The following is a 20708-nucleotide window of genomic DNA, read 5'->3' as shown; positions in this document are numbered from 1 at the left end:
TCCCCGCCTACTATAAAGGGGCGTGGCTAAAAGCACGTTACATATGTTGTGCTGCGTTCAAGTGCTGCCGGAAAGCTCAGGTTTGAGACATAATTTATCAATGATAACCTATTATTGGTTTTGAGTCATTGTTTTTCACGGAAAGATATTAAAATTCTCTGATTATAGTTTCTCAAATGTGAATATTTTCTGTTTGATACCAAAATATCTTTTGGTTGTGGACTGTTGTTCGGGATCAAACGAGACATTTTAGGCTGCACGTTGGACATTGGACTTTGGAAAACACTTGTCGACAGTTTTCACAATTTTCTGACATTTTAATGATCAAACATCTAATCAATTCATTGAGAAAATAATTGTTATTTTCAGCTTCTTTTATTATCTTTCTTTGATCAGATACATCTTAAAATGGAAATTTTGCCAGATTTGGACTGCAATTAGGGAAAGATACAGCTGCTTCTATTTTGACATGAAAACTTTGATCTCTTTTGTAAAATGTTTTATATTTCTTAAAATTATGTCATATTTTGGTATTTTTACTGATGGTCAGGTACTGTTTGGGCATTAGTAGCCTATTAAACAATCTGAGATATCCAGCCCTTCAAAATGCACTACATTATAAAACCATGTTAGTTGTTCTATGTTCCTCTTTGAAAAGCCTATTTCTTAAAACACCCAAAGCAAATTTATGTTGAGTTTACCCTTTGTCACCCACAGATTTCTCCAGCAAGGAGGTACCTGTCTGAGGCTGATGAAGGTTAAATTAATGCCAGCCTACTGATGATTACATTTTTGTAATTACTATCTATACTGTGAAGAAAATATATCAGCTGACATCCTTGTGAGAAAAGACTGAGTTTTTTTGGACAGAATTTTTTTATAGCCTATTTCTGTTTGTCTCTTTTAGAGAGAGCCGTTAATTACCAAAGCCACAAAGGAATTACGATTAATTCTTGTTTTATTTTCAGTGCTTATTAGCTTCGTACAGTTGAATTCCTTCGATAAAACAGTAGCCACCAATAGGTTTTTAATACAGAGTATATACCTTTTAGGAGAGGCAGAATGCAAACATGCCTCCGTAAAACAGACCGTCCACCCGAGGAAGTTATATCCTACGAACAGTTCTTTAAGGCAACACTACTACTAACGCAGACCGGCACATCCGGGAACTTTGCTTTTCAGAAAAGTGCCCGACCCCTTTTGGACTCTCCATAGACTTCAATGTAAAATAGCGTTACAAAACCAATCTGCTGTAAACCACCTGATCAAAATGACTTTGAAAATGACACGATGGAACTATTTCTAGAGGTCATATCTCTCTACCTGTCATAGAACACGCTGTGTAGATAAATAATTTAAAAAAAAGTTTAATTGTATCCCTCCTTAGTTATGTCACTTCCACCTTCCCTTATATAGAGTGGTGCCGTAGAGCTCTTCCATCAGGATCTTTTTGAGAATATAACGGGGAAACAAATCGGAGATAATATCTTCGGCGCCGGATAACGAGCTGTGGCAGGAGAAAGTGTTTCACGAAGTTCACTCAGAGCTTTAGGGTTAGGAGCCGACAGTCTGGTTAACTCAACAGGTAAAAGATTCTACTTCACCAAGGTTGCTGTTAATGGTTCAGATTCCACCTTGGCCTTTTAATGGTGATTCAACTTCTAGTGAAGTTGAAACGTTTGGAGAAATTGAAAACGTTTTGCATACACAACACATTACAGGAAGATATTTAATATCACTGCAGACTCCCTTGAAAACATGTATAGCTACTATCCAAAGAATGTCTGCGGCAATTTTGGTCGCATTTTAATGAATATTTATGGACGGTGGAGTTATAGGTTGCAGTGAGCCGAAGGTTTGTCACAATGCAGATTAGCTCCTGGGAAGATTGGTGGTGCAGTGGTTAAAAGTATTGCCTCTTGGTAAGAAGCTTTGGGGTTCGATTCCTCCCTTTGGTATGACTTTAAAAAAAAAAAATCATGCAATTGCATGTCATCCAAATTATGAAAAAAAAAAAAAAGAAGTCATAATACAGTAAAAAGTTACCTAAAAGTCATTTTTGGGTCACTTTTTGGTCGCCACGCCATGGACACACCGATTGACGAAAATAAATTATTTTGATAACTTTTAATTCCAAACATGTTAAGAGGGCACAGACTAAATTTCAAGTCGGTCTGACAAAATCTGAAGGAGGAGTTTGTTAAAGTACAACGTGTGAATCGCCAAAACAGGCGACTAAATTAAAAATGGTGGACTTACTGTTGAGTTGACGTAATGGTGCAATGTAACTTTTTTGTACATCTTGGTGTAATACACGTGTCCAACGAATTTGGTGCACGGAGGTAAATGTAGCCGCCGGGGCATCTCTTTAGGGGGCGCTAGCGAGCCATTTGGCCACGCCCACTCGTGACTCCACTAGAATACGAAATTTTTCGCCGGGAGAGATGTGTGTACCAACTTTCATGAAGTTTTTAATATGATAAAGCCTCCAAAAAGGCAATTCATTTGTATGAAGAATAGGGAACGAGAGAAATAATTCCTTGGATAACAATAGGGCTTTCGCACCTTCGATGCTCGGGCCCTAATAAGTGAAAATGAAAGGCAACCGGATCAGCAGTTGTTGTCAGTTTAGTAGAAACGGTGTAGAATTAGAAAGCAGATAGAATACTCCAATCAAAGAGCAGGTTAAAATGGACCAATGGGAGGGTAGGATAGAACCTAGCTCTCTGATTGGTCCATTCTAATCTTCTCTCTGATTGGTCTAAGCTGCCCTCTGATTGGTCTATTCTATCTGATTTCTAATTCCACACCATTTCTACTAAACTGACAACAACTGCTGATCTGGTTGCCTTTCATTTTCACTTATTTCCATTATAAATATATATAGTTCCAAATTACACATGGCTTTTATCTTTTATCACCAATTTTATCGGTGGTCTAAAAGCGAGAATTCTTCAGCTAAAACCCGCTAAACCGTTTCCCATTCATTCTCTATGGTAGTGCTAAAGAATTTCCCCTTGGGGGATTAATAAAGTATCTCTCTCTCTCTCTCTATCTCCATCTCTATCTATCTATCTATCTATCTATCTATCTATCTATCTATCTATCTATCTATCTATCTATCTATCTATCTATCTATCTATCTATCTATCTATCTAAACTACTACGGATGTAATATACGTTTGGCCACTAGAGTGCGCTGCACTATCGTTTTCTAATAAGCTGATCTTTTATTAGAAACTCGGCTGTGACCAGGAGAGAGACGGTTTCTGCCTAGTTAGAAGTGTTTGAAACTCTGGTGAGTTGAAGCACACCTCCCGCCAGCTTGTTAGCTGCTGTGACGCCAGACAGAAAGCATCATACACACGGTTCAGAGTTCAGATACTATTCAATAAAACAATCGGGAATATGAGAATGTGCATGTTGTATGTTAAAATGCAATGTGATAAAAAATTATGTATAAAAGTTATGAAAAGACATGTTGAAGCTCATCCGTTTATCAACGTTAAAACTATGGGACGCCGCTGCCCATTAAATTGTTGCATTACAACAACATCTTGATTGTCTGATCAACTTCTTGAAGGAGTGAAATGTTTTAGCGACTCTTCTGACGAAGCGCCTCCACTTGTTGTCCTTCTTAACTTTGCACTTGGTCTCGGTGTTGACGTCTTTGTTGTTTTCCTCCGAGCTGATGGTCTGTGGACCTGTCAACTCCCCGGAGGGTGGCTCCTGACTGGCTTCTTGGTTGTGGTCTTCAGTGACTAGTTTCTCACCGCTGGTCTCATTTTGGACCTCCTGCTGATTGACGTCTTGGTTGTAGACTTCAGTGTCTGTTATGAGACTGTCAGTGTAACAACGGACTGGCCGCTTACTGACATATAGGTCGCAGTGTGCAGCGGCTAATAGGGTACTGTCGCTGCAATAACCGCCAGGCTGCATATAGTCTTTTTGGTCGCAGTCCTCTTCGTCCTTTATGACACTGCTGCTGTCGTCGTTGGAGCTCTGAGGGTTGCTGGATGAAAAAGGGATGATGTAGAACCTTCTGTGGTTGGATGCGCAGATCGGCGTCAAGGTCCAGCATCCTTTTAATCAGGTTTACCGGAAGGTGTAAATCGCTGTGGGGTCCTGTCCTCGACGCAATCAGCGTCTCCAGGTCATCAAGACGCCGGAGCGTGAAGCATCTTGTTTCCATTGGTTTCAATCCCGTCTCGTGAAAATATTCTCCTGGCGATTTTAAAATCCAGCGCTGTCGACCGTTTTTTTTTTTATAGTGGAAGTAATGTGTTGAACCCGTCGCACGGTCCAGGATGTTGTCCGCTGGCTGGCCCTAAGTTTCAATGATGAATCTGAGAAGGTCATAGTCTACGTCCACGGGGTACATCGGATACCCTACGGCCATCTCCACAGCTGTTACGCCCAGAGACCACATGTCAGTGGCCTCACTGTATGGCATATGTAACGCCACCTCCGGTGCCCTGTAGTCGATGGTCTGCAGACAGGTACCAGGACGGGCTGTGGATGCCGGATGTGCAAGGCCAAAATCAATCATTTTAACCTTGATTGGCAGCTGACGGCGGTCCACTATCATGATATTATCGGGTTTGAGGTCTGCGTGTATAATTCCCTCTGATCGCAGGTAATTCAGGGCCGTGGCCAGCTGGTGTACAACCGGCTTCAGCTCTGCGATGGGAAGACCCTTGTGTTTTCGGTCCTTCAGGTAATCGTAGAGACTTTGGTCAAGGAGTTCGAACTCCAAACAGATGTGCTCCTTGTGGAAGAAAAAGCCGTTCCACATCACGATACTGCAGGTGTCTGGATCCAGACACCTCAGACGCTTCAATACGGCAATCTCCAATTTGGCCTGTTTTACGATTTCAGGGTGGCTTTTGTTTATCTTGACAGCCACCGTCTTGTTGCTTTCTGTGTTACGGCATTTGGTTACAAAACCAAAGCTGCCCTCCCCGAGGAAAGCCTCCACTTTGTAGCAGTTTCTGAGTGTGCTTCCTTCATAAATCTGGAGCTCTTCTGATGTTTTGTTGAGAAACATGTTGACGGGTGTTTTGCAGGAAATTGTTGAACAAGTCGAGTGTTGAACTGTTAAACGAACGCGAACGAAGAAACTTTGTTGAAGGTTGAAGCTCTGATAGGCACTGAAAGAGTCTACACAAACATGCAGCCTAGTAGTCCACACTCTCTATGACATCATCGAACAATCTATGACATCATCGAACCCTCTATGACATCAACAACAAAGGCCACGCCCACCATTCTAGTGTGTGTGTGTGCGTGTGTGTGTGTGTGTTGGGTCGTCATGTAAATGTAGTTTTTACAATGTTAATAAATCCAGACATTAGCTATGCAGGATGTGTATCACACTTCGTTTTGTTAAATCTATATTATATTTGATCACTTCCGCTCCGTGTGAGTGTAAATTAAAGCTCATTTGCATGTCGTGTAGATTACAGTTCCGTGTCATTACTTCCTAATGAGATGTAGGTTGCAGTGCTACACGCAAGTTCACCAATCTCCTCAGCACTAACCACTGCACCACAGTGCCTGTGATGTTGTGACTTTCTTGTGTGCTTTTGAGGACAAGCCATAATATGACTTTTATTTCATATTTTGGACGGCAATGCAAAGTCATCATGTCATCCAAAATCTAACAAAAAAGTCATACTATAGCATGTCGTCCAAAATATAAAAGCAAAGTCATATTATAGCATGTTGTCGGAAACATGAAAAAAAAGTCAAAAATTTGAAATGGTTGGAAATTCATTTTTTTTAACTATGTGCTATTGTATTGTAGTTTTTATCCAAAATATTAAAAAAAAAAAAAAAAAAAAATAATAAATAAACTAATACTATGGCATGTCGTCCAAAATATGAAAAAAAAAAAAAAAGTCTTTGAAAAGCAAAGTTCCCGGATGGTGCCGGTCTGCTGTATCGGCTCACAAACTGTCGTGGATTCATGTTGAACAGTAAGTTTATTCCACGCGGAAATAGAGAGCAAGGAAAGCGTGACACTTTGATTTTGGAACAGCTTTTATGATGCACTGGTGCTGTTGGATATTCTGGTTGGACTTCGAAGCTCAATGAATGTTTCCTTTCCACTGTGGAAGAGACCGAACACAGCGCTGTTCTCAGCCATCACCTGGTTAAGAGCCAAACCCTGTTGTGATATAAATGGTGATTTAAATAAAGGGTCAGGTCTGTATAATAGTTGATCGGTGTGCACAGAAAGATTCACAAATGTATTTCCGATGCACACGTAAATATTTCTTGTTCCGAATATAAGTAACTGGAATATACAAATACGTGTATTTAAAAGCAGCTTTTTGTATTATTCATTAAAAAAAAGTTACAGTTATATACAAACTGTTTACCTTGCATTAACAAAATTATTATATTTCGTGAACCTCACTGCATGTTTGTGTGGATCTTTGAGAGACTTTTGAAATGAACCGATTCTCAAATGCATTTTTTTTTTTTTTTTTAAACAAAGAAACACCTGCAGCCAGTCGGGTGTCTCCTCAGCCGACCAGATGATTATGATTATGATTTATTTTGATCTAGTGCTGCTCATTTCATTGTATCGACCTATTGATGTTAATATATTGATCTGTTGTCTTTGACAGATGGCCAAACTACTTCATCTATGATTATTATTTTTTTTTTTAAAGTTGTGTGTATGGACTGGGAAAGATGCAAATAAATTCTTGGGACCAATAAAGAAGTTCACGAGGTCCACCTTCCCTTGCCACATACAAATTCAAAGTAAGGTACACATGAATGCATTTATTACTCCCCAATAATATTACAAGTATGTATCGCCGTATTCTGAAATGGGCTAATGTGACGGCCCAGGTGGATTATGTAATTTCGTAACCTTGCGTGACCTCTTGAATAAGTAACAGCTTCTTCTCCCACTTAACGAAATAAACACTTTTCTATATTTTTATGATAAAAAAAAATAACCCTTTCCAGTGGTGGAAAGTATATTTACTGAAGTAAAAAACCTGAGGTACTTGGGTATTCTTACTTTATGCAACTTCTACCTTATCTCAATGAATGCAGGACCTTTAGATGCAGTGGAGTAGGCCTTTATTTCACGATGTGGTATTAGTACTTTTGCTTAAGGACCTGACTACTTTGTCGACCACTGCACTTTTCTGGAGAGTGAGCTGCCGGGGTCGGCTAAGCTCGGTCTTGTCGGCAGTGTTTTCAAACGTGTGTCAACCCTTTTATATGCAGTCTGTGGCGCCAACACGGCGGCGACATATTTGAAGTTTGTCAGCAGCTGATTCTAATAAACTATTTTTGAAGTTAATTAGTTAGTAGCTGCTAAAAGGACAGGTAGTTGGACGCCATAAGAGTAACGACTAACAGGGGTTAGACGCCAAACATGTTAAATACCTGAAATGTATCTAATGCAAATACAAAACTGCCACTGGGGGGAGTTTATATAGACAACTATCTATTTCTCTAACTGCTGTTGCTCATCCTTCAGTGGCTCAAATGATCCCGACAGTCCCTCCTCGGCTACCGTCAGCAGTGGGAGGAGCTCGCGGGGACCACGGGGCTCGGGCCGAGTGTCACGCGGGCAGTTCTCGTGCGCTCGTTCTTACGGAGCACTGTCCCGAGGAGTGACAGGACCAGTCTGATGCGAGGGATGCTGCTTTTCTGCCCGACGTCAGGTGCAATAAACCGGGTGAGAACAGCGTTAAGCTGCTTTACGTTTCTGTATTTAATGCTGTTACATTATTAGAAATATTGACATTTAAATAATGTATCGCAGTTGGACAATATGGAGTACCAGGGCTTGATAGTCCATAGATTATTCTGATTTCAGAATGACAACATATACTGTAAACTTGGATTTATGTTTTTGTTAACTTCAACACATAGTTGAACACATAATGTCCTAATTTTTTTTTTAATGCGCTTTGGATGTTTTGATTCTTATCCATCACCTCTGACCATCAGAGAGTCAGAGAGACATCTGATCATTCCCAAATTCACTCTGCAGAATGAGGAATGTCTTTTTATCACTATTTGTGAGGTTTACTTAAAAAAAAAATAAAAAAAAAAATAAAAAAAAATGTCTTTCATCCTTACAGGTTGTGTAAAAAAAAAAAAAAAACATTTTCTGCAAAGTGAATTCGTTTGCACAAACTATTCAGCAAACGGGCTCAACAATAGCAGGTAAAGACGGTAAATTACAGGTGCTAGCCTCTACATTGCTTGTTCTTTGCAAAACCTGTTTATGTGGTCCACCTACAGTTAGTTGAAATTCAAGTACATCGGTCAATCAATGGCCATGTTTTTTTTTTTTAAGGAGGTTCTTTTCTTCCAGGAATGAATCAGCACCAAGAACCAGTGGACTCTGAGGAGCAGGAGGAAGTGACTGAACTGATATGTCAGGAGCCCGATCTCAAAGATGGACAGTAAGCCACAACGCATCTTTTCTCTGGACAAAGACTTGATCTAGCCACTGCTATCAGTGATCAGTGAACTTTGGTTTCAGTTTTATTGTATTTTGTTCACAAATTTTTTAACTTTTCGTGTTTGTAAAGAATGAAAGAAGTAACAGTGGGGGACCAGAAGGTGTTATTAGTCCGTACCCAGGGTCAGTACAGCGCTGTTGGAAGCCAGTGCTCTCATTACAATGCACCTCTGATTAAAGGTAAAGCTTCGATTTGCTCAGTCTTTCTTTCTTTATATACAGCGCTTTATATCCATATCTGAAATAATGACTTTCCAGGAGCATTGGTTGGTGGCAGAGTCAGATGTCCTTTTCACGGTGCCTGTTTCAATGTGAGAACTGGAGACATTGAAGAGTATCCAGGTCTTGACTCTCTACCCAGTTATAAGGTAAAAGAACATTAAATAGAAATTTACTACTCCTTCAACACTCGTAAATTCTGGAGCGATATGCTCTCCAAATTAAAATGAAGTCGCATTTGTGATAGTTGAATAGCACAAATTAGTGCATTTATTTATTTCTGTTTAATGTGAATTGATAAACACTAGAACTACATTTAAGCTTGTCAGATAGATTAAGCACAGATCAAACAAAAGTATAATCGAACATTACTATGTATCATTTGGATTCAGTGTCTCAGTATCAGGTAGCCACTAAAACAGTATATTTGGACTTGGAAGTTGATCAAACAGAGGAAGTGATAAAACAAAATTTTGCCTTGGTAGCCCTATAAGTAGTTTACCACAGTTTTAGTTCTGTTTCCAGATGTTATTATTGTTCAGGGTACTTTCTGACCCTTTCAAATCAGCTGTTGTCAACATTTTAACCCTGGGAACATGATTCTTCACTCACAGATAAATGATCCTTAATTTGGCTTTATTTAACAGGTCAAAGTTGAGGATGGAAAGGTGTATGTTTCCATCAACAAAAAAGTAAGCTACATAAGTTAAAGAGAATCACAGATTTCCTTTGATTTTGTGTTAAATACACCATTTTTTAACAGACCCTTGTTTGTTTGTTTCACTCAGTCTCTGATGTTGACCAAGCGAGTGAAAGAGATGTGCAAGATGATTCCAGAAATCAAAAATACGATTCTTCTGGTAGGAGGGGGTAAGGACATAAATACACAGTGAGCTTAAGCATTTAGTGCAGAGTTGTTTTATCTGAACCAACTGGCAGATTAGAGGTATGGCACCTTGTGGTACAGAGTTTGGGTCTGCTTAAGAATTAAGCCTGTGGATTTCTTTGGTTTACATCAGTGAGTAACTCCGTTACCAAGATGAAGAAAGAGACTACGCACCCTCTGAAATATTACACCGAACATTTTTTTTTTTATTTTTAGGCCCTGCCTCTTTGGTTTGTGCTGAGACACTTCGGCAAAATTGCTACCAGGGTCGCATTATCATCGTAACCAAAGACACCTTGCCTCCATTTGACAAGCCCAAACTGAGTAAGGTAAGAATTTAACAAGAATGAAAACGTATCCATCACATGAGCTGTATTTAATTGATGATCGTCCTACCATTTGAATGAGTTGTTTTTCTGTCAGTGTTTGTTGTTTATAGCAAACGGCTTTGGGTCTTTCAGGCTTTGAATGTGGACAGCAGCAGCATCCTCCTCCGACCCAGTGACTTTTATCAACAATATGGGATAGAAGTGTGGACACAGAAAGAGGTGAGAAGCAAAAAAGGAAACTATTTTTCATATTTGTGACGAGGTCTCCCGCCATCTTAAAAGAACGGATCCTCTCCGGGGGAATGTTAAGATATGTGGGGTTTAAGAGAACATTTGCTTCCTGCTATGAGTGCAGTGTGCGTGTGTTGTGTTGCAGGTGGTGTCTGTGAACACAGCTGACAAGGTGGTGAAGATTAATGATGGAACTTTGCAGCTTTATGATCAGCTCCTCATCTCAACAGGCTGTAGGTGAGGGTCATACTCATAATACCTGTTCCTCAAGTCTTCCATGAACAAAAGCAAACTCACGGTAGGTTTTAGATCAATGAAAAACATATGTAGTTGTTGAGTTGGGAGGGTTCCACATAGTAAGAGCAATATAATAGTCCTTTTTTTTTTTTTGTTAACAGAGCGCAGCCGCTCAGCTGTCCTGGTTCAGATCTTGAGGGAGTGAAGTTACTGCAAAGTCATGAAGATGCCAAAGAGATTCACAACTCCTGCCTCGGACGGAAAGCTGTCGTCATCGGAGCATCCTTCATAGGTCATTAAATTAAAAAAAAATATATATAGAATTATAGAATAAAATGATTCATCCTTATAAAAATATTCAAAAAAAATTGCCTATCGGGTTAACATGACGCTCGATATTAAATGAGTTATTCGAATATTTGACTGCAAAATAAAGCTGTTTTGCTCCACATGTAAGAACACCTCGGGCACTCCAAATGCGCACCTCACTGAAGTGCTTTCCATTCACAAAATAGGTATGGAGGTGGCATCCTACTTATCGGACAAAGCTGCCAGTGTGTCTTTGATTGGCACTAGCAGATACCCGTATGAGCGGTCTCTGGGGCCAGAGATCGGCAAGATGAGCACGCAAGTAAGAACCAGTGATGCCAGCAGTCCGTCACTGTTACTGTTGAAAGTGATTTTATCCGCTTTTATTAAACAAAACAATTAAAACACAGTTTTTCCTTTTAAAGATGTTGGAAGAACAAAATGTAAAGTTCTACATGAAGGATGGAGTCACTGAGATCAGAGGGGAGAACGGCAAGGTAACGCTGCCTTTACTCTGTTAGCATAGCACCGACATTTTGACTTGTTATAGCAGACAAAGCACAGGTAACATTATTGATGTTTGAGTGTCCCAGTAAACCGTGACAGTGAGCCAGGAATACAAGGACGCCGAAACTGAAGCGGCTAAAACACTTTATTTACTTCTGTGACTTTCCAGTTGTGACGTGTTCAAGTGCTTTCCATGAATATACCATCGCGATTGCCACTGAAATCTAATGTACAAGTTGTACGTCTCAAAATGTAGTCTTCCCTCCCCCCCACCTCAGGTGAAGGAGGTGGTGCTGAAGAGTGGTACAGTCCTGGAAGCTGATGTGGTGATTGCTGGAATTGGTAATTGTGTTTTTTTTGTATTCAAGGTGTTGGGATGTACACTTTTTTTTTTTTTTTTTTTTTTTAATCAATATAACAGAATGTGAATGAAGTTTGGGACAGTTTGAGTGTTTGGATTTTTTTTTTAATATGTGGGCAGCTGGTGGTTTGTTAACACTGCAAACACAGCTCTGCTTCGTCAGATGTGATCACTTTAATCAGGTGATTCAGATCTTTCCTGAGCAGTCCTGCAAAAAAAAAAAAAAAAAAAAAAAAAAAAAAATCACACACATATCTGTTTTTCAGGTGTCACCCCCAACTCAGACTTCTTGGCAGGAAGCGAAGTAGAAGTGGATTCAAGGAAAGCTGTGATTGTTGACAAGGTAACAGTCGACAGAAGGCATAGCCTGCAGCCAAACTATAATGACTTTGATATTGACGTAGCTAATGAGACATAAACATGGCTTTACATTTACGACTTAGGCTGACGGATGCAGCTGATTTAAACTGCTCGTGTCTGACATGAACATTGCACATGATCTGAATCGCTGCGTATATAATGTTTACCGTGTTTGTCTAATGTTGAAGCTCTCATTGTAAACTCCTTTATTTATTCTAATAGTTCATGAGGACCAATATAACCGATGTTTTTAGTGCTGGAGATGTCACCTCGTTCCCTCTGACCATTCGTGGCGATCAGAGAGTCAACATTGGTCACTGGCAAATGTCACAAGCTCAAGGTACACCAAAACTTCCTTTCTTTCATTCTGTTGAGCTATTTATCTTTTTTAGACATCTTTTTATTCAGTCAAGAACCTGTTCTGGATGAAAGTAATTTGATGCCGAGGTTTAATCTAATTCTGTTTTTGTTTTTTTGTACCAGGAAGAGTAGCAGCCCTGAACATGCTGAAGAAACCAACCAAAATGGAGTCTGTTCCTTTCTTCTGGACTGTGTTGCTTGGGAAGAGTATCAGATACACAGGTAGAGTATTTACTAACGTCACCCTTTCATTAGAACATTTAAACCCAGGCTGTACTGAATCTCTGTTCCTCCTTTCATTTCCTCTCTCTAGGCTATGGGGAAGGATACACGGAAATTATATTCAAAGGCAAAGTGGAAGAAAGGAAATTTCTGGCGTTCTACGTGAAGTGAGCAGCTGTGAAACGATCCCCGATACAGCTGAACACTAAATCTAGCTGATTGTGTTAAATTTCTCTGTTTCCTCGTTCGCTAACAGGGATGAGGTGGTGGTAGCTGCAGCCAGCCTGATGTTCGATCCTGCTGTAGCTCGTCTTGCAGAGCTGATGGCTACCGGTCAGATCGTAACAAAGGCACAGGCACAGTGAGTGACGCCATTCATTTATACAAACTAGAATATGTATTCATATACTTTATGCACATTGAGTACATGAAACCACGATGAACGCCGACGCTGTGATATCGGTTGTGTTTGTTTATCACTGGTAATGGGATAGAGAATCTAAATTCAAAACGTTGAGTCAAAATACGCCCATGACCCGCAAGCGGGTTCCGTTTCAAAGCTGGGGTTGTTTTCTGGAAAATAACACCACACCACCAAAAAGTACACCGCTGTCAGTCTCCCAATGGCTTCTATGCTGCTTTCCTGAGGCGCACAATGTTTGCCACCGCCTGGGCCTCTTTTGCCCCCCCCGTCTGCACCGGTAGACCCTTCCCGGTGGAGGCTGCGGCAGGTGGGGGACGATTAGTTGGCCTCATGAGATGGCCGTCGCGGTCAAAATCAAACCCCAGTCTGGGCCCTGCTCCCAAACCACACAACCCCCCCGCCCCCGTCGTTACCTTCACTTAAGCGACACACTCCTGGCAGCCTTCTCTGAGGGCTGACTTAACGTTAGCGGTGCACACGGACGACAGAGCAGGGTACCCGTCCAGTGACACCCGTTTCCGACCTACCGCTCTGAAACTCAGCATGGTGCAGCGGCTTTGCACTGGTCACCCTCTGCGCACCACACAAGGAGGCGAGTTGTTGGCTCCATTGCTGGAATAGCAACTTTTCCTCTTGTGATTTTCGCTCCAATGAATCAGACCTAATATCTGAAGGGACGCCACGCACGAATCTGAGTTTGTAGAAACATCGTCTTTCTGAAATGACCCTTTATTGCCCTGAAGTATCCGTCGCAGGCCAGATTTTCTAAAACATGGATACAGATCAAACAGGAGATGCAAAAGTCTAGTGTTCTCTCAGGGCACTTGAAAAGCAAAATGCTACAAGGTTATTATGGAATTTCTGCACAATCATACTAAAAACTGCCTACACCAGCTTCAACCGTTAAACCTGCACTAAATGTTTTATTTTCCTGCCAGTAGTCGGCAGCAGAAACACACGTGGACACAACATTGATCTCTCATCCCGCAGATATGGAGCAACATTATCTCTCATTTGTGTGTTTATGTGGTGAAGCAAAACAGTAAAACTGGTAATAGTAAGATATTGTACAAAGCAGCTTTAACTGTTATTATTTATAACAATTATAGTATAATTTAGTTGGTATTGACTAAGGAGACTTGCAGGACGTTGAAGATACACCTGCACCAACAGCAGAAACTGATTGGAAACCTGGGTTATAATAAAGTCACGAAGACACGGGGATATAATAGGCTGTATTGGGTTCGTAATCGTCACATCCCAAATCAGGGATTTAAGACCTGTGACCCGAATACTTCTCACCGCTGAGCATTTATTTTCTCCCTTTCTATCTGCTCAGGGCCGACGACCTGAGCTGGCTGCAGATGTAAAGAGAGGTCTGCAGTATCCGAGAGTAACGCCTCTCAGCGATGATGGATGCCCCCCCCCCTCTCTCTCTGTATTGTTTTCACGCCCTCTTTCTCAGATAGAGCAAATTTAACTCCTCCATTTACTGCCTCAGGCATCCTGAAAACCAATCAGACTTCTGATGTTAAAGCGCTGTCGCCTTAGTAGCAGGTGAAGCTATATTGAATTTTCTCTTCGTGTGCACTTGAAAAAAAATCGGATCTCACTGCAGTGAGCAAAGTTGACTTGTAATCTATATTTATTTTAAGGTTTTACTGCCACTGAACTACCAGCGTGATGTCTCTAGCGTTCGCTGCCGCAAATTAATATTAGCTACGCATCATAAATATGTCTGTAACTCTTTTCAGAACTTGAGTCCTGAGAAACATTCAATTTAGTGGTATCGTCATAATTACATTAAAAGTAAACTGATAGTATTTCTATACAATTTTCTCCACTTAAAACATTTTGAAAACACACACAAACATGCACGCCACTTACAAATAGTTATAAGTGACTTATCTAAAATCTGAAATAGTTTAAACCTTCAATTAACCGATACAGTGATAAACATGCTGAATTTTATTTTCGACATTCCCGTTTCATATGCACTGTAATGCCTTAATTAATTACAAATGTTTACAGCAGAACTGCAGTTGTTTGTTTAGTCTTTGTCACGTACTGTAAAGCTGATTCATGGATTTAGTCTTTGATTTACTTTTTGAAATGAAAAATAAGGAGAAAAATGTTAAGACAGCCTAACTAACTAACAGCTTTCAGTTACTTAGAAAATAACTCGGGGTACTTTGTATTGTGTCACGTAAACTCTTAAGACTTAAATTAATCTGTTAGTTAAGAGTTTCAAAATCTGATTATCTACACCGTGTTTTATTGATTGTTTTCTGCCTCTGTGAGTTGGTTCTGTTACATAAATAAATCATTGCTCATGATGTGCTCAGATGACCTTTGCTCCATTTTTTGTTTAAGGTTTCCACAGCGTGACTTTTGTTTTTTGCGTGTTTATATAACGAGTTCAGTCATATTCACGTGTTTATATGTCTTATCAAACACGAGTGAGGGATGATATCTTTGTATTTTTTTTTTTTCCACTTCTGTTGTCAAACCTGTTTTTCTGTGTTCCTATAAACATTTCATAAATCATCCAATGTCCATGAACACGGCAGCTGACTCAACAGTTTTACTGGCTGCGAGTACAGAACAGATTTTAGCTACACAATCGTTGTGAATCATTATTCCGATTTTATCTGAAGTTAAGAAATGAGCTACTCTTTGTTTTAGATGTTCATTTTGGAAGTTATTGAAGCACAAGCCAGCAGATATTTTGTTGTTACTTTATTGATTCAGCCATTTTATTTTCCATGAAAATGCATTTTAATGTTAATAAACACAGTTATTTCAGGTAATGTTACAGTGACACTATTAACTATCAACACAATGGCAACTACAGATAATGTGAAAAAAAAAAATCTTCTTCACTACCTCGTTAAAATCATTTAATTAAACCTTTGAAGACAAAATCTACAAATCAAAAACTTATTGTTCCAGTTATATTTGTTCAGTTATCTTAAGTTTTGAAAGCAGTTTCTCCCGGATGCAGCAGCCTTTTTATTTACATGTTTTGGAGCATTGTTTCACAGAGGATCCCCGTTTGTCAGCCAATAGAAACGGGTTGAGGTGGCAGTACTGGAAAAAAAACAACAGTCATCGACTTATAAAAATCTTATACTGTCAGAACTTGTGTTGCACAAGAGCTATAAAAGGTTATAAAAGGTGTGTCACATGTATAATCTTTCTTTATATTGCCCACAATTTTCAAAACATTCTCGCCGCAGTAAACCTTGAATGACAGTTACCTGCGGTGTTGACTCGGAGCTGGACTCCGGTTGATCCAACATCTGGATTTTGAAATCGGGAGAGAAACGGGAACTCCGGAGGACAGCTGCCATCTCTCCACTTACCTCCATCGCCACCTCTTTCTGCACAGCACACAAGCAAACAGTGATCTTGTTTGTCCAGTGACATAAAATCTTACTTTTTGATGTGGATACGCACGTGTTTTATCTGATATTAAAACGAATTATAGATTTATCGTTTCACTTACTGGAACAATAAACCACAGGTTAATTAATGTCCCTGTGTAAATACTGATAAAGCAAAAGGTGAGTTTTATACCTTGAAGGCGTGGGATGAATCAAAGTCTAGCTGATCTGGAAAATCTGCCACAGTTCCTTTGTAAGTCACAGTTGCATTTGACATCACTGGACTTTTGGGCAGCTTAAAGAGCCTGTATGTGCCTGAAGCATAGCTGATGTCACCTGTGAAATGAAGACCGTGCTCAGAAGTAGAAAAATATTCTCATGAGCTGTTGAAGTTGTCGAAGTTGTCTTCTATTACCTGCTTTTGCTTTGAGCTCACAGTCGTGGACCATGATTTGGCTCGCAGAAACAAGGCGCGGGGTGCTGAAACCTACGCTGTGGGCCAAAGAGATGAGATCTTTCCAAAACAGAGAGCCACCCATTCCCTCACCTAAACCAGAGAAGAGAGAGGTGGTAACCAGAGGATTAGTGATGCAGACATGCATTCTTGCCTTTTACCTCTCCAACTTTAGATGATGGTGCAGTGCTGGTTTTACCCCACAGGACTGCATCCTGCCTCATGTGATCAGGAACGACATTGCTGGCATACATGTCACTGAAGTAAAGCTCACCACCTTCCTGTGTGAAATAAGTGAGTGCTGAGAACACTGTGTTCCTGTACTATTCACACATCTTGGACTTAAGTTGCAGTGACTCCTCAGACGAACCTTGAGGACGTTGTAGGCTTGCTGTAGCACTGCTCTTTTATCTGGACACAAACAGATCACACAGTTGGATCTGAACAGATTCAAGAGAAAAACACTTTTGTTTAAAAACCTATCAAAGTTTGTAAAGGTAAAGTTTGTAAAAAAATAAAATAAAATAAAAAGTCAAATGTGAACCTACAGCACAACATCCGTCGAATCATCCTGTATGCCAGCTTCACCGAGCTTCTCCATGTACCCCTGGACAAAAGTGACGTTGGGCTCCTCATAGCCAAACTTCTTCTGATGATATTCAACATACTGACGAGACACTGTGACCTAAAGGAACACGAGCTAAATCGGTAAAAGAAAAAATTCAAGGGATCAAGTTCCACGTGCGCATTCGTGTGCAATTACCAGCTCCTCTGTCATATCGATGCCGGTCACAAAGCCGCTTGGTCCGACAAGTTTACTGAAGGCATAACAGTCTCTGCCGGAGCCGCTGCCCAGATCCACGACTCTGCAGCCCTCAAGCTTCGCTGGGAACGGAAGACCACAACCGTAGAACCTGGAGAAAAGATGATTTAATAACAACAGCAAAAGTAAAATATGACCAAACACTGAACGACACAGGATGATGTTCAAAGAGACCTTTGTCAGAAAGTATTCTGTCTAACATGGTTCACAAATATGTAACCATGAGTCATTCCTCAATAAGCTTGTAGCATTATCTTAACAGATCTAAATAATTTAAAAACTTGACCCGTCTCCTGATTGTGGGTTATTATGGCATGTTATATTTATGTCCTCTGCGTGTTGGATAATGTTACAGAACAATCCCCTAATGATTCTCTGATTCTCTGTTTACACCTGGACGATAATTTATACACAGTTCTGAGGGATTAATAACATAGCTTTTGGTCATTGCTGAAAGAGGTTTGAAATGAGAGTGCGTCAAGTTTGTCCGGTGTACCTTTTGGTGACCTCAGGGTGAACCTGGTTCAGAGCATCTGTGACACTCCTCCGCACTGGGCAGGAGGATACACTGCAGGAGGCGGCGCTGGTCTGCAAATCACCAGAGGACTCCAGTCGACTGCCGTAGTATTTCTGCACGGTGACATTGATCAACATATGATTAGTCTGTAATTCAACTGCACTGCTTCACCGTTGTCCTGTTGTGGGTCTAATTCTGCGGTCACATTGAAACTAGAATTACAAACATCACATCCTCACTACCACGACACAACGCCACATTATAATCAGGGGATTTGCTAAATTTTGTATATTAATTTAAGACGTTTCTTTTCTTTTGTTCTCTGCCTGCTGAAGTCAGGACACGCAGTCTCTGTGATAGCTTTCGTAAATGTTTGGTATATGTTTTTATATTTGTTCAACTTTTTGTCTTGTTAGTGTATTACTTTTCCTGTGCTCATGTCTTCAGGCCTTAATGTAGTCTGCCTGGTTTGATTAAAACGCACATTGTTGTGAAGACGGCCACGAACGAAGCTGTTATTTTATTAAATGTGTTAACCAAAGGCATGACATTGTAATTCAAGGACCACAAACCATGCAGAAGTTAAACACTGAATTTAGTCCCAAACTTTCTAGTTATGATTTAATTGTTTATAATCTTGACGAACATCTGGAAAACGTTTTAAACATCATTGTTCCCAAAGAAGCAACACAGCAACTCGGATCGTATTCACTTAGTTTAAAAACAATTCTCCATGGGTTGGAAATGAAACATGACCGAGCGACTATTATGCAACGTCCCAACAGCTTTTGAAAATGAACACGAAGCTTGAACGGTGTCTGACAGTCAGCTCTCAAGTACCTTCACATTTTCCCGGACGTCGTCACAAGTCGCCATTCTGCACGAAGACTATTAAAAGCTTTAAAACTGGCTTCAAACTGATTTCAAAAGCAAACACGGTGCGAATAAGAAGAAGTACTTTGGTCAGGTCTGCCCCTTTTCCGGTCAGTTGTTTCAGAATAAAAGCGTCATTACTTATAGTTTTAAAGCGAAAGCCTGAATCGGTTTCACAAACAACTTCTGACGATAATATTTTTATAATTTCATATAAATTATATATGAAAAATATTATAATATTTTTATAATTTCATATTTTTTTAGCGAAACAAAATGAGAAAATGAAAGCGTGGATAACTTTACTATGGAGCCGTCAAAAAAATAATTTAATAATTTAGACTATTTTGGGAAGTTAAGTGAGGTATTGCACCACCAGACTTCGGTGTACAATAAGTTTGTTTTAACCTTTTTGTGTTAAACTGTTAGTTTATAAAGCACAGGAGGGCTTGTGTCCAAATGTTAAAGAATAAAAAAGGTTTGTCTTTCAGAGCTGAAGAGAAAACCCCAAACAGGAAAAAAAAAAAAAAAACTTTATTGAGTTTGCTACTAGGCCAATCTGAGAGCAGTTTAGAATAGACCAATGGGAAGGCAAGATAAAATATAGAATATCTGATTGGTCTATTTATCCTTGCTTCCCATTGGCCTATTCTATCCTGCCCTCTGATTGATCCATTCTGTCTGCTTTCTGAGTCTACACCGTTTTTACTAGGTAGGTAGGTAGGTAGTTACTTTATTAATCCCCGAGGGGAAATTGTTTCGCTACAGCAGCATACAGAAGCAATAAGATAATAATAGAATAATCAAAAAGCAATAAAATAGCAGTAAAATAGCAGTAAAAAAATATAAAATGCACAGTATATACAGTACAGTATATATCTATATATATTATATACAAACAACCAAGAAACACAGTCAACAATGTATTTGTTATGTGATAGATTTTGCCAGAGGTGAGTTATTGTACAGTCTTATTGACTAAACTGACAACAACTGCTGATCTGGTTGCCTTTCATTTTCACTTATTGCCATTATAATTCCATTTATGATAATAATAATATATATAACTATTATTATAAATATATAGCTCCATATATCAAATAACAAATGGTCAGTACTTGCAAAGCCTTTTATCACGTTGGCGGTCCCAAAGCTTTAACAACGTTGTCAATTCACCCATTAATCACATGTTTTCACCAGATGTAAGACTACAGTGTGTCTGTGTCCAGATGTAAATGTCGCTTGCGTTGCATTGACAGCAACAGAGAATCAGAGGAAGTTGAGACTTTTCTCCCAAAATTTCTGCTTTAAACTAACCGGTTGAAATAATAAGGCTATGCCGGAGACTTGCTGTGTAGTTAGTTGCACCAACAATGATGGGAAAAACTATTACCTCCGATTAAATATGACCCCTAGACATGGTGCCGCGGTGTCATTTTTTAAAAGTAATTTTAATCCGGTGGTTTACAGCAGATTGGTTTTGTAACGCTATTTTAGATTAAAGTCTACAGAGAGACTCGTATGTGGTCGGGCACATTTCTGAAACGCAAAGTTCCCGGATGTGCCGGTCTGCTCGTCACCCTGCAGGTCGCCCTCCAACACTGCAGGGAGCAGTCGTGCACCGGAAACGACGAGCATCCGGGTACTCTCACGATCGCGCTTCCTCGACGCCGGCGCATCTTTTTCTACGTAGAGCCGCACTTCGTA

The 20708-nt window shown here is 40.0% G+C and overlaps 2 protein-coding genes across 3 annotated transcripts; one reads left to right on the top strand and one right to left on the bottom strand.

The window, feature by feature from the left end:
- The first annotated feature begins 7586 nt into the window (after window positions 1–7586).
- Window positions 7587–15284, top strand: aifm4 (apoptosis inducing factor mitochondria associated 4). 2 transcript variants are annotated; one of them, XM_069147993.1, is made up of 19 exons: window positions 7587–7708; window positions 8354–8444; window positions 8574–8683; window positions 8762–8871; window positions 9370–9414; window positions 9511–9592; window positions 9825–9937; window positions 10070–10156; window positions 10314–10405; window positions 10567–10697; window positions 10921–11036; window positions 11140–11211; window positions 11500–11563; window positions 11849–11925; window positions 12165–12282; window positions 12426–12524; window positions 12616–12691; window positions 12781–12885; window positions 14288–15284. In XM_069147993.1, the coding sequence occupies exons 2-19, from the start codon at window positions 8356–8358 to the stop codon at window positions 14316–14318; spliced, it is 1617 nt and encodes a 538-aa protein (XP_069004094.1). In that variant the 5' UTR covers window positions 7587–7708; window positions 8354–8355; the 3' UTR covers window positions 14319–15284. The 2 variants fall into 2 exon arrangements, with proteins under 2 accessions (XP_069004094.1, XP_069004095.1); XM_069147994.1 differs by lacking the exon at window positions 7587–7708 and adding an exon at window positions 7721–8202.
- Window positions 15285–15672: 388 nt separating this feature from the next.
- LOC138197286 (arsenite methyltransferase) lies at window positions 15673–19100 on the bottom strand. Its single transcript, XM_069147995.1, has 10 exons — window positions 18969–19100; window positions 18108–18241; window positions 17552–17702; window positions 17337–17473; window positions 17159–17228; window positions 16988–17069; window positions 16750–16881; window positions 16528–16670; window positions 16209–16331; window positions 15673–16038 (listed from the first exon to the last, which is right to left on the bottom strand). Exons 1-10 carry the CDS (start codon window positions 19002–19004, stop codon window positions 15961–15963), a joined length of 1086 nt encoding a protein of 361 aa, XP_069004096.1. The 5' UTR covers window positions 19005–19100; the 3' UTR covers window positions 15673–15960.
- Between the last annotated feature and the right edge of the window lie 1608 nt (window positions 19101–20708).

The sequence above is a fragment of the Embiotoca jacksoni genome, unplaced genomic scaffold, assembly GCF_022577435.1.
Source record: "Embiotoca jacksoni isolate LCO1_2020_lvr unplaced genomic scaffold, fEmbJac1.0.p SCAF_14, whole genome shotgun sequence".
In the NCBI taxonomy this organism is placed as follows: domain Eukaryota; kingdom Metazoa; phylum Chordata; class Actinopteri; family Embiotocidae; genus Embiotoca; species Embiotoca jacksoni.
This window is presented reverse-complemented; position numbering and strand designations above follow the sequence as displayed.

Excerpts from the sequence above, each read along its gene's own strand:
- aifm4 (XM_069147993.1), top strand. The coding sequence starts at position 8,356 with ATGAATCAGCACCAAGAACCAGTGGACTCTGAGGAGCAGGAGGAAGTG. Across the intron at positions 11,212-11,499 it reads TCAGAGGGGAGAACGGCAAG|GTGAAGGAGGTGGTGCTGAA; the intron begins GTAACGCTGCCT and ends CCCCCACCTCAG. Across the intron at positions 12,886-14,287 it reads GTAACAAAGGCACAGGCACA|GGCCGACGACCTGAGCTGGC; the intron begins GTGAGTGACGCC and ends CTATCTGCTCAG.
- LOC138197286 (XM_069147995.1), bottom strand. The coding sequence starts at position 19,004 with ATGGCGACTTGTGACGACGTCCGGGAAAATGTGAAG. Across the intron at positions 17,070-17,158 it reads AAGCCTACAACGTCCTCAAG|GAAGGTGGTGAGCTTTACTT; the intron begins GTTCGTCTGAGG and ends TATTTCACACAG. Across the intron at positions 16,332-16,527 it reads ATTCATCCCACGCCTTCAAG|AAAGAGGTGGCGATGGAGGT; the intron begins GTATAAAACTCA and ends TGTGCTGTGCAG.